This window comes from Hydra vulgaris, chromosome 14 (genome assembly GCF_038396675.1).
Source record: "Hydra vulgaris chromosome 14, alternate assembly HydraT2T_AEP".
NCBI lineage: Eukaryota > Metazoa > Cnidaria > Hydrozoa > Anthoathecata > Hydridae > Hydra > Hydra vulgaris.
Genome location: NC_088933.1, coordinates 28,032,501 through 28,050,000, shown reverse-complemented (window position 1 = coordinate 28,050,000; position 17,500 = coordinate 28,032,501). Strand labels below are relative to the sequence as shown.

Here is a 17,500-nt window from a genome sequence, read left to right as displayed (position 1 = left end):
CAAAACATGTATATAAGGTTGTATAAGATAAACAACTAATTACTATTTATTTATTAACTATTTATTTACTGTTTACAGTGTAAGCTTAAAATTTAATTATATAGTATATATAGTTAAACTTACATAGTGTATAGTAAAATACTATTTAGTATGCTAAAATAATATCACTTACTGATCAATATTTTTTCCATTATTTTAGATTGATAGATTGCATCTTAGAAGATCATCAAATATCAAAGACATTGTTGATGAAATCAGTGCTTCTAATGATTCTGAACATGCAAAGTCTTCCAGACTATGTTCAACATGCTTTGGCTTTGTAGGTTAGAATTTTATTATTATTGTTGTTTTATTTTTTCATATATATAATGCTTCATATATATAATGCTTCACATAACAAAATTTATTGTACTTAATAAAATATTTAGTTAATTAAAAATTTTGTTCATTTGTTTTCAAACAAAAATATTTAGTGCAAGGAGTGGCTCATATCTGTACAGAGAGCAGAGCTGTGAACAATCTCATTGAAGCGGCAGAACAGCTTGGACCTAAATATTTAGAACGGGTAGCCTCAGGCAAGTATATTAAGCTGTTCTTTAATATAAATACATATTTAAAATTCCAAATAATAAACATATTTTATTTATGTATGTTGCCAGGTATACTTAAGCACAAGATGGAAGCTGAAAATATTTGTAGAGGACAGAAGTTTCAGTTGGCTACTCAAGGGTCTCCTTTGAACATTGTGGTTGGAACTCCTGACAAAAAAACTGACCGAATTGAGCTGAAACAGGTGTCCTTTGGTACTGTTATGGAGTTGGTTAAATCTCTTGAGCTTTCAAAAAATCAAACAAAGAATTTTTGTTCCAAATATAGATCTAGTATGGGAACTCAAACCTGTATTGAAGCGAACATCTTTGAAAAAATTGAAGCTCTCCATAACCGTATAGATGAATTTTACACTTCTAAAGAAGTAGGTTTTATGGATGGAGAAGAAGCCATTACTAGAACATTGGTTCATGTAAAAGATACATCTACATTTATACAGCACGTCATTACAGAAAGAGGAATAGATCCACATGACTCCATATTGAGAATAGCTATGGATTCAGGTCAGGGATTCCTTAAAGTTACTGTAAATGTGTTTAATCCCCTGGAAAAAACTTCTTCAGATTCAGAGCTAGATGATGCTGGAGTAAAAAGATCCTTTCTTATAGCAATTGTTGAGGGGGTTTCTGAAGCTAACGATAATCTTTGGAAGCTTATTGAGCCCCTGAATTTAAATGATGTAAAGTTTTACGTTGCATTTGATCTAAAATGTGCAAATTCAGTGTTTGGAATTAGTAGTCATGCTGGGAAATACAGTTGTTTATATTGTGAGGGATCCTGCACTCTTGAGCCTGGAATTAAACGAACACTTAGGTCATTGGATGATCATTATAACAACTTTACCCTTGACGGAAAGAAGAAGTCAAAAATGTCACACTTTAAAAATGTTACAAATCCAAGACTTTTGTACAAAGAGGAAGATCCTGAAACTCTTCTCAAAGAGTTGGTTCCTGTTCCTGAGCTCCATGTTCTAATGGGAATAGTAAATAAACTTGCAGTACTTCTAGTTAGTGTATGGCCTTTGTTTGAGAAGTGGTTACAATCAAACTACATCATGTTTCGAGGATACCAAGGCATAGGGCTTGACGGAAACAATGCAAGCAAGTTCCTGAAGTTGGTGGATATACTTGAAAGAGATATTATAAACAATGGAAAATATGACTTACTACCAATAGTAAACTGTGTTAGAAAGTTTAAATGCCTTCAAGCAGAAGCATTTGGTATGGTAGCAGGGGATAACATCAGCACTGCTGTTCTGGAGTTTAAAAAGTCCTATGCAGATTTGATTGAATACGTGCATGCCACATTTGAGGGTATCAAGCTCAGTGTTACATGGAAAGTTCACATAGCAGTATGTCATATACTTCCTTTTCTTCATTCTACTGACTGCGGCCTAGGAGTTTACTGTGAGCAAACAGGAGAAGCTATTTATCATGAATTCAAAAAAACATGGAATAGATACAAACGAAGAGTTAACCATATAGATTATGCAAAACGACTAAAATCCAGTGTTGTCGAGTTTGCATCAAAAAACATTAAATAAACTGAATAATTATATAATTTAATTTAATGTTTATAATTTCAAGTATATATTGTAAAGTATATTATTTATAGATTTAGACTTATATTATAACTAGTTAACATAAAGCTTTTTTACTTTGTGCTTTTATTTGTATAGGATAAGTTACACCTATTTTTTAATTTTTTTTTTTTCAATTTTTTTTAACACCCTAGAAGTTTTAAATGTTATAAATAGTGTCTTCCCAAAATGTTATAAATAGTGTCTTCCCAAAATGTTAGAAATAGTGTATACCCAACTATTGAAAAAAAAAATCAGACCTAGGGAACATTTTAATCTGGTGGTCACTCAGGTCCACAGTGATAAGTATAGCTATTTTTTGATTTTTTTGTCTCATTTTTTTTTTGAAAATTCCAACACCCCAGAAGTTCTAAATGTTATAAATGGTGTCTACTAATGTATATCTAGCTATTGCAAAAAAAAAATTAGACCTGGGGAACAACTCAACTTGGCGGTCACTCTGGTCCACGGTGACCTTAATATTCGCCATTTTTTAAAAAACGTTTTACATCAAAGTTAACAATTTGAAATCGATTGTTTTTTAATTAGGTGACCCGTTTTTATTGTCTTCAAAATTAAATTTTATTTCAATTAAATTAAATGTTTTTAAAAATATATATTATAAATTAATTTTTAAATAAATAATTTAGGATATTGCTTTTTAGATGTACATAAATCAACTGATAACTAGGGATTGAACAATTAAGATTACAAGCGTCTACTGACAAATAGGTATTGGCGCAACTAAAAGCACATACGTCGACTGACAAATAGGGATTGGCGCAATTAAACGTATATGATTTGGAACATGGGTTAGGTGTTGGGCCAGAGATCAATCAGAAAATAATTCAAGAATTTCCACGAATTTTAAAAGTTTCTTGCAGTTTTTCTTATCTCTTTGGTTTATGTGTAAACCATGTCAATTTGCATAGAATATTAGTTAAAGTTAAAAAAAACTTTCAATTAAAAAAAAATGGCGAATATTAGTGTTTTAATGATAATTTTTTCAACTTTCAAGTTAGAATTAGAGAACTTTGCGTTGGTCAAAAATGAAAATGGATACCATTTTTTTCATTTTACACAACGACCTTTCATAATCTGCAATAAAATAAAAAAAGGGGGGGGGGTGCGAAAGTGCACTAGCGCCAATTTATTCATGGTTTTTTTTACAAGTAGAGATCTTTTACAATAAACTCTTTTCTTGGATCACAGCAGCTTTTTTTGTTATTTGACTTAGGTAGCAATCAGATATGAAGCAAACTTCAAACTTAAGTATGTTTAGGTTAACTCAAATAAGAATGTTTGAAAATATTTCGATGGCAGGAGTCTGCACAGTGGGCCAGAATTCACTTTTACTAGACAAAATTCATAACTAATTTAATATTAGAGCTATATTCACTAAAATTAGAAATCAGCCCTAATATGATGTCTGCGCTTTTTATGAAGGTAGTGGTGTAGTGGTAAGAGCGCTCGCTTTGTAAGCGAGAGGTTCGGAGTTCGACTCCCACCACGTCCCTGGAAGTACCGCGCTCAACTTAGTTTCTCCGCGCAGCGGCCTTGCTCGGCAAGGTTCGTGTTTCGGAGTTACAGAGTTGAGAGAGGGTTGCACCACGAATAACAACTAAAAAAAAAATAAATAAATAAAAAAAAATAAAAAACACACAAAAAAAAATGAGTAGCCTCCTCGAACGTAGTGGCCCCCCTCGGGCCTTGGGAGGTGAATAATCTAAAAAAAAAAAAAAGGTAATATTTTTTTATTTCGTTGCTATGGATATTTTTATTTTGCTTAGCAACCACCTATTTTTGTTATCTGCAGATATTTTATAAGTACTATATTCACTAAATTTGGCATGAGTACCAATATGAGATCACACTTCTGACAAAAGTGATAATTTTTTAAATTTAGTTGCTATGGATACTTATATTGCTTAGTTACTGGATACTTTCCTTAGCTACAATGTGGTAAATTGATATTTGAATATTTTATCGGATTTTTAACCCACCTATATTGAATAACAATTGAGTATTTAGGTAAATAATGTTTTAGGAATAGTAAAAGCAAAAAATAGTGCAAGAAAACATTGTCAGTTTTAAATTAAAACAAAAAATTATAAAACAATAATATCTTTTGAAGATTGTTTAAGTAATTGCAAAACATCTGAAGGAAATGCATTATGATTTGTTTGGTGTGATGTTGATTTACGCAGTGATGAAATAACAGAATCATTGGAAACTAGGATTCTATTGATAAGATCAGTATTTGTTGCTCTTCTGGATGTTTTTTGGATGAAACTTTTGCAATAAGATTTGAAGTCTGGATTTTAAAGTCTCTTGAGCTTTCTCTGACATAAGTCCGATGGGTAATGTAAGGCTTTTAATTATGTCATGTCCATGTATCAATACTTTGTGAACTGATTGAGCCATGTAATACTATGGGTAAAGAGGCACATACAGTCTAACAGTATCAAAACAATAACTCTTAAATTTTAAGCAGTCCATTTCATACCCTAAAGAGAGTGTTACCAAGATAATGTAAAATCTGAATACAAGGTTTTGATCAATACCCAGAATTTCAGCTGTTTGTTCATATGCTGCAAAAGCACGCCTTGAGATATTGTCATCATTGCTTGTTCCAGAACCACCACTTTTAGGAAAATCAACAACAAGTCCCATTTTTTTCATAAAATCAGTCTGAATCTTTTCTTTAGCTACAAATGCCTTTTCTTTGTGTTCTTTAGATCTTGCTTGCCACTTTCTTGTTTCTTTTTTTATATGTAATGTCCAATACCATCTCAAAAAATCGAATCCATGCATAAAGACTGGAAAGACCATATTTAAACTCTCTGTTAGTATAATCTATATTAAGGATATCAAGACTATTCATATTTTTTGGAGAGACAACACACACTGAACAGCATTGGTATAAATTGGTATGAATTGGTTTGAACCTTACCATCAATCATTGTAAGTTCAATAATACAACTCACTTCAATAGAAAATCCGCAAACCTCTAATAAAAGCATACCCAAGCATTCTATCTCACTTTTAATGTACTGATAATAGATTCCATTTTGTATGCAAATCTTATGGGTCTACAATAGGCTGTGGAGTGCGACTTTTGATTTCTCCAAATAGACACCTTTTCGTTGCTGTTGTTAAATCGAGTCAAATCCAATGGGACAAGACAAGTAATAGATAATGATTCTTCATGCTTCAAATCTCTGTTAATGTCAGGTTCTGATAAAACTTGTTTATAAATGCTTTGGCCCGTAGCACCATCAAAACTAGCCTTACACGTGAGTGTCATTGTTTTTATCGCTTTGCCGTTCAATATCAAGTGCCTTAGCACAGGTTCCTGAACTGCACAGATTCTTTGCAAAGTATGAATCATTAAATCTTTTAAAGGAAGTTAAGCTGAATAGTCCTCCACTGTTATATTTGCATCTCTGACATCATTGTAAGCGGGGTAGATGTTATATTCTTTCTCCAAGGCTTCGCTTCTAATCAATTGATAGGAAGCTTTTGTCAGACTTGCATCAATTATAAAAGCCAGTGCTTCGTCTACTGAATATTTAGTTGCTTTATCTGTATTTGAAATATTTAAAACGTTCTTGGCAGCAATAACGATAGATTCATCTCTAAATTTTTTATAAGCAGCAAAAAATAATTTAACAAGATACACGCCGTTTTTTAGTTTTATTAGAGCTATTATCAAATGCAACTGGCTTTCGACCACGTCTATTTGCAGTTGGTTCATTGTCTTTTTTTCTGACGATTAAATATTCATTAAGCCAGTTCATAAACTTCTTTTCAAAATTTTTGACAGTACAGTTTGCAGATTTCTATGCTATGCTATAAAAAGTAAGGTATACATAGCAACCAAAAAAATTAACCTCATGAGAGTTGTGAATCTCATTTTAATACATACCCCCAATATTGTGTACTTAGCGCAAATAAAATACTGTTAAAACAACGTTAATGTAAAAATGAGTTGTTGCTATGCAAAATTTAGTACCATAGTAACCAAGTTAAAACATATAAAACGTGAACGGGGATTTAAGAGGACGAACAATCCATTAAAACTCGATTGAAGCATCATATAGCTCAAATAAATATAAGACAGCACATGGCAAATTGTGGTAATTATTAGATATAGTGCGGCAAAAAATAAATTTCTTAAGGAATTTTTTTTTTTAATCTGTGATTTTCAAAGTATAACTGAGATAACATGCTGTGACAAATTTATTTTACATATTGGTTTTTCTTATCTCTAAAAACTCTAGAATAACATGTACTAATTTTTTGTTTCAAAAACGTAGTACTAATGAACTATGTACTAATTTATACTAAAACATGTACTAATTATTTGTTTCAAAAATGTAAATGTAATTGAAATATAACACAACGTTGATGTCACCGTTAATTACTTATTTAAAATTTTTTTTTTTTTTTTTCAATTTCAATATTCAAATGCTTAGAGTCCTGGTAACTAAGGGATTTAATATAAATAAATTATCAATAAATTTCCCCTAATATATGTATAGATACTAAAATTAAATAAGTTTTCAAGATTAGACAACTAAAATTTTTCCAATTTTGTCCACCTACTGGCCACTGTGGTCTGGAAACAACAAACCCCTAAAACTTGTGACCCTAGGCAGTAAGTTACTGAGTTTTATACTTTTACTTTAAGACAGATTTTAAGCTTTGTTTAGTTTTATTGTTAAAAAATTACGACAATATAAAGTTTATAGACACCATATTTTAGTTGATTTGGAATTTCGTAATTTAGTGTGCTGATGATGAAAATGAAGATGAAAAAAGGCTATCACTAACGTTTATATCAGTAGCGTAGCAACAAAAAATAGGCCTTCCCGCAAAAAAATTTATTGCCCCCCTCTCCTCTTTCTCCTACATTTTCTTTACTTGACTAAAATTATACATGAAAACAAAAAACTTGTTTTTAAATACAATTATGTTTTAATTAAATAGAAACCAGAATGTTACACTATGCAAGTCCATTAAAAAGAAAATCTAATGAAAGTTTTTTTCTTGTGTTTGTAGCTGCAAATTTGTCTTTAACACCTTTTAAATTTAACTGAGCTATTTCTGCTTCAGTAGTTATTAGGTCTTGAGCAAATAAAATTTGCACCGTTGTTGTCTTTGAATGTGTTTTAATGTGCTTAAGAATCTAAACTTTAGATTAAACCGCACTCAAAACACAATCCATAAATTTTAAACGCTATATTTAAATGATTTTATCATAGGGCTAACTCAATCTGTTGCAAATCTTTTTTGAAAAACAAAATAAAGTTGACGTGTTCATCAAGAATGAATAGATTGAAAAACAGATTTTAACAAAAACAACAACAAAAAACACACAATAAGATTTTATTTCCAATTTCGATTAAATCTCTTGTGGTTTTTTTTACCATTTATTTTTGGTTTTTTACCAAAATATTTGAAATTTCGCTAATATGAATCTTTGTTTTTAACATTATTTATATTCCGGATATTTTTTCAAATAGTTATGGTGTCAAAGCTTTCAATTTAAACCATCTCATAGGCAAATATACTCTATGGTCCTATTCCTTTTAATAGCTCTTAGTTTTAACTATAATATAGTTGAAACGATTGTCCAACGCAATAGGGTTATCCAATGCGAAGCCTGCATGACAAAGTGGCCCTCAATGTCCTCAGAATATCTCTTATATCACTTTCCAATACTTTAAAATTTTTGAACTTTTATTTTTTTTTACCTGATTTTCAGCGTACCTAACTACTACTATCAATAAGTTTTAATTAAAATTAAAAACCCGCGATTTAGACGTAATCAAACACACGCTACAAATCATTATACATGTCTGCAATTTGAATAGCAGTCATAATTAAAATTTTTAAACATGGCTGCAGCTAAAAGATCTAGATGTGATACTGAACGCTTTCACTAAAGTCGAGTATTTAATTCTCGGACAAACAAATATATAGAAGAGCAAAATAACTTTATTATCATCTGTCTGGAGAAAGTAGCCGTGTGCAAAAGTCATCTGTCTGGAGAAAGTAGCCGTGTGCAAAAGTCATCTGTCTGGAGAAAGTAGCCGTGTGCAAAAGTCATCTGTCTGGAGAAAGTAGCCGTGTGCAAAAGTCATCTGTCTGGAGAAAGTAGCCGTGTGCAAAAGTTACAATGCGAACAGAGACTATGCTTTAAAATATGTTGCAATTTATTAAAAATTTAAAAGTCAATAATTTTTATTTTAGTACATACAATTACAATGTAACGAGTAACCATTCCAAAATAACAAATCGATGGTATAAATATATAAAAATAATAAATATCGTAAGTCTAAAATACCCAAGTAAATATCCAAGAAACAGTTGTATACAACTTCGATTTAAATTGATATAAATATGGATGATACGACATTAGCATAATATAAATTTATAAAGCTCTAATAAATATATTTCTATATTATTTGGATTTGGTTTAGATTTTTGTTTTGAATGAAAGTAGTTTAAAAGAATTAAAAGAATTAATTGTTTAATTTAATAATCAAATTTTTTAAACTTTGTTTTCAAAGAGTTTTCATTAATCAAATTTATCAGTGATTCGTTGTGAAATATTCTATTGTATAAATAGAGAGCCTCGATATGAAACAGAGAATCTTAAGAGTTTTTTTTGTTTCAAATAATAATTCAAATTTTCCTATCGCTCTTGAATTATATTTGTTTAAATTTTCTTCTAAAAGGTTTGTGAAATGTAAAGTGTTCTGGCACTAGATCTAGTTTATATTTAGACATAAACAGTATATTTTGATAAATATTTATTTAAAAAATATTTAGTGCTTTCATTTGTTCCAATAAGGCCTGAGTGTGAGTAAATTTTTTTTTGTTGTACCCAAGTCATGAGGCATGTTTTGACGTATTTATAGCGGTTCTAGCTTTGATTTTTGATATATTGTATCGTACGTATTATATACCCTATGCTATATTGTCATTAGGTACATACATCAGGTAGCTATGCATAAAAGAAAAGTAACTTTTAGATTATTTTGTGACAAGAATGGTCTTGCTTTGCAAACACTATAGTATTAAAGATGTTTGAAGCATTTGGAAGGTTGTTAATATAGAAACAAATGGGGAACAAGTATGGAACTTTCGGGAACACGACATCTAGTTTTTATTAAACTTGAGTTATTATTTTTGTTGTTGTTATTGAGGTAGTTTTTGAGCCATTTTAAGGTTTGATTTTGTATACCATACTTTTGTATTTTTTTTAGTAAAATTTCATGATCGACGATGTCAAACGCCTTTGACAAGTCCCCAATGTAAATTTTGTATTGTTAAATGATTTGTTAATTCTGTTGGCAAGATCAAGGATGACATGCTCTGTTGAGTGTCGCTTTTGGAAACCGGATTGGCTTTTATTTATAATTTTGTTAGAGTTTAAGTAACTATATACGCTTTTATAGACTATTCTTCCAAAACGTTTTGAAAATACTGGAAGAATTGAGATTGACCTAAGATTGAGAATTGAGATTGACCTAAGATTGAGAATTAAGATTGACCTAAGATTGAGAATTGAGATTGACCTAAGATTGAGAATTGAGATTGACCTAAGATTGAGAATTGAGATTGACCTAAGATTGAGAATTGAGATTGACCTAAGATTGAGAATTGAGATTGACCTAAGATTGAGAATTGAGATTGACCTAAGATTGAGAATTGAGATTGACCTAAGATTGAGAATTGAGATTGACCTAAGATTGAGAATTGAGATTGACCTAAGATTGAGAATTGAGATTGACCTAAGATTAAGAATTGAGATTGACCTAAGATTGAGAATTGAGATTGACCTAAGATTGAGAATTGAGATTGACCTAAGATTGAGAATTGAGATTGTTTAAAGAGTATGTATCTCCTGTTTTGTTTATTGGTACGATTTTAGAAACTTTTATTTTTTTCTGGTACGACCCAGCTAGCACACTTACGTTGGACCAACGTATGTAAATACATTGCGAATGTCGGCTGTTTTCTCTGATGCAAATTCAACGTTGATCCAATGTTAGTTTTATCGTATTTATATTAATTAAAACCTGAATAAAAACGTGGTTAAAAAAAGTTAGCAAAATTATATTGGTACAACGTATGTTTAAAACATCGCAAAGGTTGGTTGTTTTTCCGATCTAAGCCCAACGTTGATCCAAAGTATAGGGATCAACGTTGACCAAATGGATTAACGTTGATCTAAATATTAATAACGCAACGTTAATCAATGTGTATGGATTAACGTTGGATTATATACATTGGATCAACGTTAATCCATATACATTGGAATAATGTTGGATTTTATACAGTGGATCAACGTTATGATTGCATCGAGAAAAGGCAGATTACAAATATATATTTGTATAATTTATAAGAACTATTTTTTCTCTAATTCTTCAGTTGAATATGGAAATATTTTTTGCTAATATATTTTTCTTTTTCTTATATGAAGAAATATCGAGCCACAAGCAAAACAAACACGAGTAATAGTTATTAATCTAATGCAACTCTATCTGAAAAATATGTATAAACAAGTATTATTAGCAACGTTGATTCATTAAAATGGTTGGAACCTGTATGTATATAGTATATATACTGTATATAGTATATATACTGTATATAGTATATTTACTGTATATATAGTATATTTACTGTATATATAGTATATGTAATGTATATACACTATATATGCGGTAGTGGTGTAGTGGTGAAGCGCTCGCTTCATAAGCGAGGGGTTCCGAACTCGATCCACACCACGTCCCTGGTAGTACCGCGCTCAACTTGTTTCTCCGCGCAGCGGCCTTGTTCCTCAAGGTTCGTGTTTCGAAGTTATAGAGTTGAGAGAGGGTTATAACCACTATTAAGTAGCCTCCTTATCTGTAGTGGCCTTGAGGAGGTGAATAACAAAAAAAAAATATATAGTATATATAATGTATATAGTATATATACTGTATGTATATAGTATATATACTGTTTTTTGTGAAATAGAGAACGGGAACCTGAAACTAAACATATGAGCCAAACTAACACACTGGCTCGTAGAAAGAACTAAATGTTTAGTTGAGTGTTCCCGTGTCCTTTAAACATATAATTTTTTACAACAAAATTATTGTTATATATGATTAGACAATCACTGCCAGCCCTTAGTTTATGAGATATATTTTATTATTTGAATTTTTTTCTGTAGATTTCGTAACGTGATGATTTGTGTAAAAGTCCTGTAATTTTTTTAGTATTAATTAATAAAATCCTTCTTTACTAAATATACTTAAATGATCTTTACCAACTTCATTATCAACCTTTTTCCATATTCTTGATTTCTTTCCGCACATAGGCTCAAAAAAACAAAACAAAAAAATATAAAAATAAAAATACAAAAAAATAAAAAACTTAAAAACACAAAAAAATAAAAATACAAAAAACAAACAAAAATTAAAAAATGTATATATATATAAAAACACGACTTTATTTTTAAAATATTGGCATATTAACTGAAGAATATTTTAGAATAGATCAAAGTAAATTTAATGTAAAAAAAGCCCGTTTTTTTTCTTTTGCTTTCTTATAATATAAAAGTGTAATATAAAAGTGTATCATAAAAATATTTATAAATGGAAAAATATATAAAGTTAAACGATTTATAAACTTATTGTAAATATGCGTATTTATTATGCAGAGATAGTAAAGACATTTGTAAATATTTATTATTTTGTAATAAATTTCGGCCGAAACCGAAACCGAAATTTCGGCCGAAATTTGAAAATGATTGTTTAAAATCCCTGAACCTTTTATGATCACAGATTTAAAGCAAAAAAAAACTATTTTACATATATCTAGCCAATCACCATGTAACATAGTTACATGATAAAAACTCTGATATGTCAGGACATTTCAACAATTAAAGGTAATAATTGAAGTATTTTCTCTGCGAAATACATATTTTTTCATGTTTTCTGGCAAAAGTCTGTTTCTTTCATTTGAAAGAATTTCTCTAGCAGTTAAAATCAACCTTTTAACTTCGGCAGATGTTGGTGGAGGTCTAAGGAATCTCTTTGCTACTTTTGCCAAACCTAACTTTGCTTTTAATGTTGTTTTCTAATATAAATCTATGCAACTTTTTTTTTTTTTGTTATTTAGGTGCCCCAAGAAGACCTATAGGCCTTGTCACAGAGCACCGCAGAAGTGCATTTAACCAGGAAGTTCACGCCTCCTTCATTACCGTGACGCAAAAATATATCCGAAGCTCGTTTTGAGCCTGGATCTCCTGCTTAAAATGCAAGCGCTCTAACCACTGCGCCACGGTCGCACAAGAAACTTAGACCTTCTTTGAAGTTTGAATCAATTTTTGAGATTTAGATTGTGCGATCCACGAGATATTTTCAAATTGCAAGTTCCGTATTTGAAATCACTAACTGTCACGGTAAAATGATTCCATAAACCAGTTTTTTATCGATTATTTTCCATTGTAAGATTTAGCACTGAGAAACTTTTGATTAAACTATTGGTTTGGGTTGCTTTACTTAAATGTTAATTCATTTTAAGAATGATTTGAGAATAGTGACTTAAAACTATTATGTAACGTGATTTCAATTAAAATTTTTACAATTGTTATAATTAAAAATTGATTTACTAACAAACGATTACAATTAGGAAACTGTCATGATCCCACTCTATATTAAAACTTAAAAAAAATCTTCTAAAAGTTTCGGTTCATTTCGGTTACGGTTTGAACCGAAATTTCGGCCGAAACAGGAAAAATAAAAAAATTGTTGAAACAGAAATTTCGGTTTCGGTTTCGGCCGAAACTTCGGCCGAAATTTCGGCCGAAGCTGAAAGTTTCCGTTCACTAACTGTATGTATATAGTATATATAGGCCCATTGTATATATTATACATAGGCGATTGTATATATAGACCATAATATATATAGGCTATTGTATATATTTTATATAGGACCGCTTAAAATACAACGTTTCGCTAACGTAGAATACAACGTTTTGCCAACATAAAATACAACGTTAAATCAACGTAAAATATTACGCAATGCCGACTTAAAGTACAACGCTGGGTCAACGTTGTTTATTGGTTGCTGGCGACGTCACATTTGTAACCAAAATGATATAAAACAACGTTGGCGGTCGATGTTTTAAGTGATGAGTTAAATATTTGGAAAATCGGGTTACGTATCTCTCCAAAAACATCTAGTACTACTTTGCAAGAGATTCTTTTGAGAAATTTGATAGCTACCTTGATGGTTCTTTTGAGAGATTTAATGTCTATTTCAAGTTCCTCTTGTTTTAGTTCATTGAAGTTTAAGTTGCAGTGAGAGATCGTTAAATAACTTTCAAATAAATTTTTTAAGCATTGAATTCTAGATGCAAGATCAGCACCAATGTCGGCAAAATAGGTGTTGAATTCATGAGAGATATAACTCTTTTTATATAAATCTTTTTCATTAGTTATTCTCAAAGGCATTTTATCAAAATTAACTTTATTTTTACACATTATTTCCTTCATAATGTCCCATGTTTTTTTACGTCTCAATTTGATATTTGTACTTATCTGGAATTAGGGATTGCATCTCGAAATTCGAGAATTCCAGAATTCGTTTTCATAATATAGTTTCGAATTCCGAAAATTTTCTAGCAAATTCCAAAATTAAAATTTATTTTTTCGTGCTCTCTCCGACTTTTAAATTGTGTTTTTGTTTCTGTACATATAAATGTTCAACATTCTAATTCTATAAGAAGAAATAAAGAAAATAATTGTAAATTACAGTTATCCTGCATAATACAAGTAGACATAGAGAAAACATTCTTAAATTGCAGTTAAGGGTTTTATGTCTTTATTTCATATCCATATGCAACAATTTTTATATTTGGTATAACCTCGTGTTCGCGTCTTATATTTTACGATTTTCAACAGTGTTGAGATTTACTTATTGGAATGCGGTGTGTATTGAATTATTGGGATCAATATTTTTAAATACGTAAGCAAATAATACCAGGAATAATATCAGTTTTAATTTAACAACATTATCTGATAACTATTTAATTTTAATTTTGTTTTGTTTAACAAGTTAAATTATTTTCAAAAGTACATCTTAAAATGACTTCAAAGGAAAGTTATTCGGAATACACAAAGCAATGTAAAAACCAAAATTCTGTTTGGATTCATTTTTTAAGAGGATCAAAAAACTAACCGCAAAATCTAAAGTATGTTATGAAATAGTAAAAATTGCTGGTTCAACGACAACGCCGCAGCACATGCAATTAAGAACAATACACAATACTAATGTATTAAAACGGGATGTCGCGCAAGATGAAGGTTCAGAAAGCAGCGCATCAAAAATGATGATTACATAATATTTATTCAACAAAAAAGATGAATCACTTTCTGGAATCGTATCACGAATGTGTGCCGTGGATAATATGCCATTCAAAGTTTTCTGTACGTCTATCGATTTGAGAAGTTTGTTTTTGGCTAGAGGCACTCGAGATTATGTATTATCAAAATCACCTATCTCGATTCGCAAAATGATTTTAAAATACGCACAAAGGACGTTTCCCTGCAGAAAAATGCATAACGGCTCTGAAAAAAATTTTACAATGTAAAATTTTTCTGTAAAACAACAATCTAAATATCGATAAAGATATTACGTCTAATAATATATACATTTGATTGATGGGGCAGCTGTGATGCAAAAAGTTGGACGGCTTTTACTATGTAATCAGCATTTGTGCTTCGCACTTGCTGTACAATTAGCTGTAATTAATGTTCTGTATAATAATTCGAATACAACTGAATTGGTGGCTCACACATATACAGAAAATGTTAGTGTAGAAGATCAAGTAAGTGACTTCGATGAATCGGATGAGGAATACATTGAAGGTGAAAAAGTTAGCTTGATTGAACAAACTTATAATGAAGCTGAGCTTGTTGAGACTAAAAAATTTGGATTTAGTTTTTTCATCAAAAGTTCGATTGTAAAGAAATTTCGTTTTTTGAGAGCATCAAATGATATTCTTTAAGGATCCATGAAACAAGAATTCGGAAAACAATTGAAACTTATTATGGACACTAGAACTAGATGGAATAGCTTAGTCGAAATGCTTGAAAGGTTTAACAAGCTAAAAATATTGGTTAGAAAAGCATTGATTGACATTGGATCTAATATCGTTATTCAATTTGGTCAAGTTTTGTCGATTAAAAACATTATCTCTGCACTTCTCCCAGTGAAGCTTACTGTTGAAGCCCTTTGTCGAGAAGATGCAGATTTGCTTTCTGCTGATGCGGCATTTTCTTTTATGCTTGAGAATTTCGGATCTGATGAACTTTCATTAAAATTAAAGAAGAAATTAGAAGACCGAATAAGCCAAAGACGAACTAATGTGTCTGGAACTATTCATTATTTACACAATGGCGGAAAAAGTGAGACTCACGCATCTTACACTAAACCATTCACTAGAAAAACAATAACCAAAGTAAATGAAAATTTTGCACAAAGATTGATAATTAACATGAAAACTTCCTCAGGCGAGCAGTCAGAAGCTGACGATGTAATAGAAGTGATGTTGGAAGAATAAACTAAGCCCTTAACATTAATGCAAAAGTTGGAGAACAAAATTAAATTGAATTTATCGTCCGACAAAACTTCCAACTAAACTCAGCAAATAATAAATAAGAGCATAATTTCAGAAAATTAAATCTGAAATGAAATTCTTTGAAGAGAACGGCGTTCGTGGCAAAATATTAGAGTCCGTCTACTCTTACTTGATTTTGATTCCGCCATCATATTTTTTATTGTTAAATGATATACCATATCATAATGTTTCTGTACTAATTGAATTTGGTATAATTTTATGTTTAATTTTTAGTTTCAAAGAAAGTATTTTTTATGCAATAAATAACAATGAGTTATCTCAAATAAGTTATTTTTATTATTTTTATAGGCACAAAAAAATTTAAAACATCTTTGGAATTCGACCGAATTCCGAAAATGTTTAATTTCGATTTCCGAAATCCGATTTTTTTATTTTCGTCAAAATTTGCATTCCCTATCTGGAATAATACGATTTTTAGATTTGTTTTTAATTTTTTTCAAACAAATTTTTGTAAATAGATAAGTTTGTAAATAGATAAGTAGGATTTAGTTCTATTTTTTAGATATTTTACCTAAAGTTTTTGTTTTTGTTTTGAGGATTTTTTTTTATGATCCAAGGGCAACTTAGATATTTTACTTTTTATTTCTATTTTTTGAATTGGAAAGCTCTTATTTTTTGTGAGCAGAATGTTTGTGTTTCCAAAGTTACAATCTTTTATCGATATTTTATATAAAGGCATGCTTTTAACTCATTCATAAAACTTTGTGTTTTTTGTTACAATGTAAATATAACTCAGCCCGATCTATTTTTAAATGTTTTATCGAAAAATTGAACCAATATACTTTGCCAAATGACAATTTTTTAATATGGTTAACCTATAAAAAAAAAAAATACTAAATAAATAAACCATTTTGTCAAACAAGGTTAATTTATTTTTGTATTAGGCACCTTATTTCTGGAATAAAACTGTTTTGAATAACTTTGATCTGTCAATTTCATTCAACTTTTTTAAAAGTAAACCAAAAAAACTTATTAATTCTAACGATAATTTCAACAAAAAATTACAAAATAAAAAGTATGCATACAACAATGTAAGACCTCAGAATGGAAAAAAAACATTAATGCTGATGTGTAAATTATTTCTAATATGTAAAATGTAGTGTGTGCAATAATATACTGTATAATGTCATATTTAGTAGATTATTCTAAAAAATGTTGGCAACCTAATGTAGTAAAATTTAATATACATCTATACATGTATATGTATATACACTATATGTGAAACATATAGTATATAAAGGTATTACTTTTTTTTTTTGTTTATTTGAATTTTTATGCTATATTTTTCTTTGCAATGTAATATCCGAAGATATTGTTGGCTTAGCATAGGAACAGCCACAAATAGTCATTAAGACTAATCCAAAGTAGCGTCCGTTATTGACCAACATTTTTGCGTACCGAAGTACTACTCAAGCGCTGAGTTGGCGTGGCAGGATTTGAACTCGTATCGTACAACAGTCCGTGTTTTAACTTTTTTCGTTTGACGCTCTAAACAACTGAGCTATCCAACCACTGACATTTTGACGTTGAGATCTTCTATAAACCTTGTTTAAACTTTTAAAGCTTTTGTTATTTTAGTCATCTAATTTGGGTAAATAAGGTCT

The 17,500-nt window shown here is 30.1% G+C and overlaps 1 protein-coding gene across 2 annotated transcripts in view; it reads left to right on the top strand.

Moving 5' to 3' along the window:
• The window catches only part of LOC136090576 (uncharacterized), a 3,022-nt gene extending 757 nt beyond the window's left edge, over window positions 1-2,265 (top strand). The window contains exons 2-4 of one of the 2 annotated variants that reach the window (XM_065817367.1): window positions 200-323; window positions 474-575; window positions 660-2,265. In XM_065817367.1, coding sequence (XP_065673439.1) covers window positions 200-323; window positions 474-575; window positions 660-2,152 — 1,719 coding nt within the window. In that variant the 3' untranslated portion in view covers window positions 2,153-2,265. Of the gene's footprint in view, window positions 1-199; window positions 324-473 lie in introns of both variants that reach the window. The other variant, XM_065817366.1, reaches the window with a different exon arrangement.
• Window positions 2,266-17,500: the final 15,235 nt, after the last annotated feature.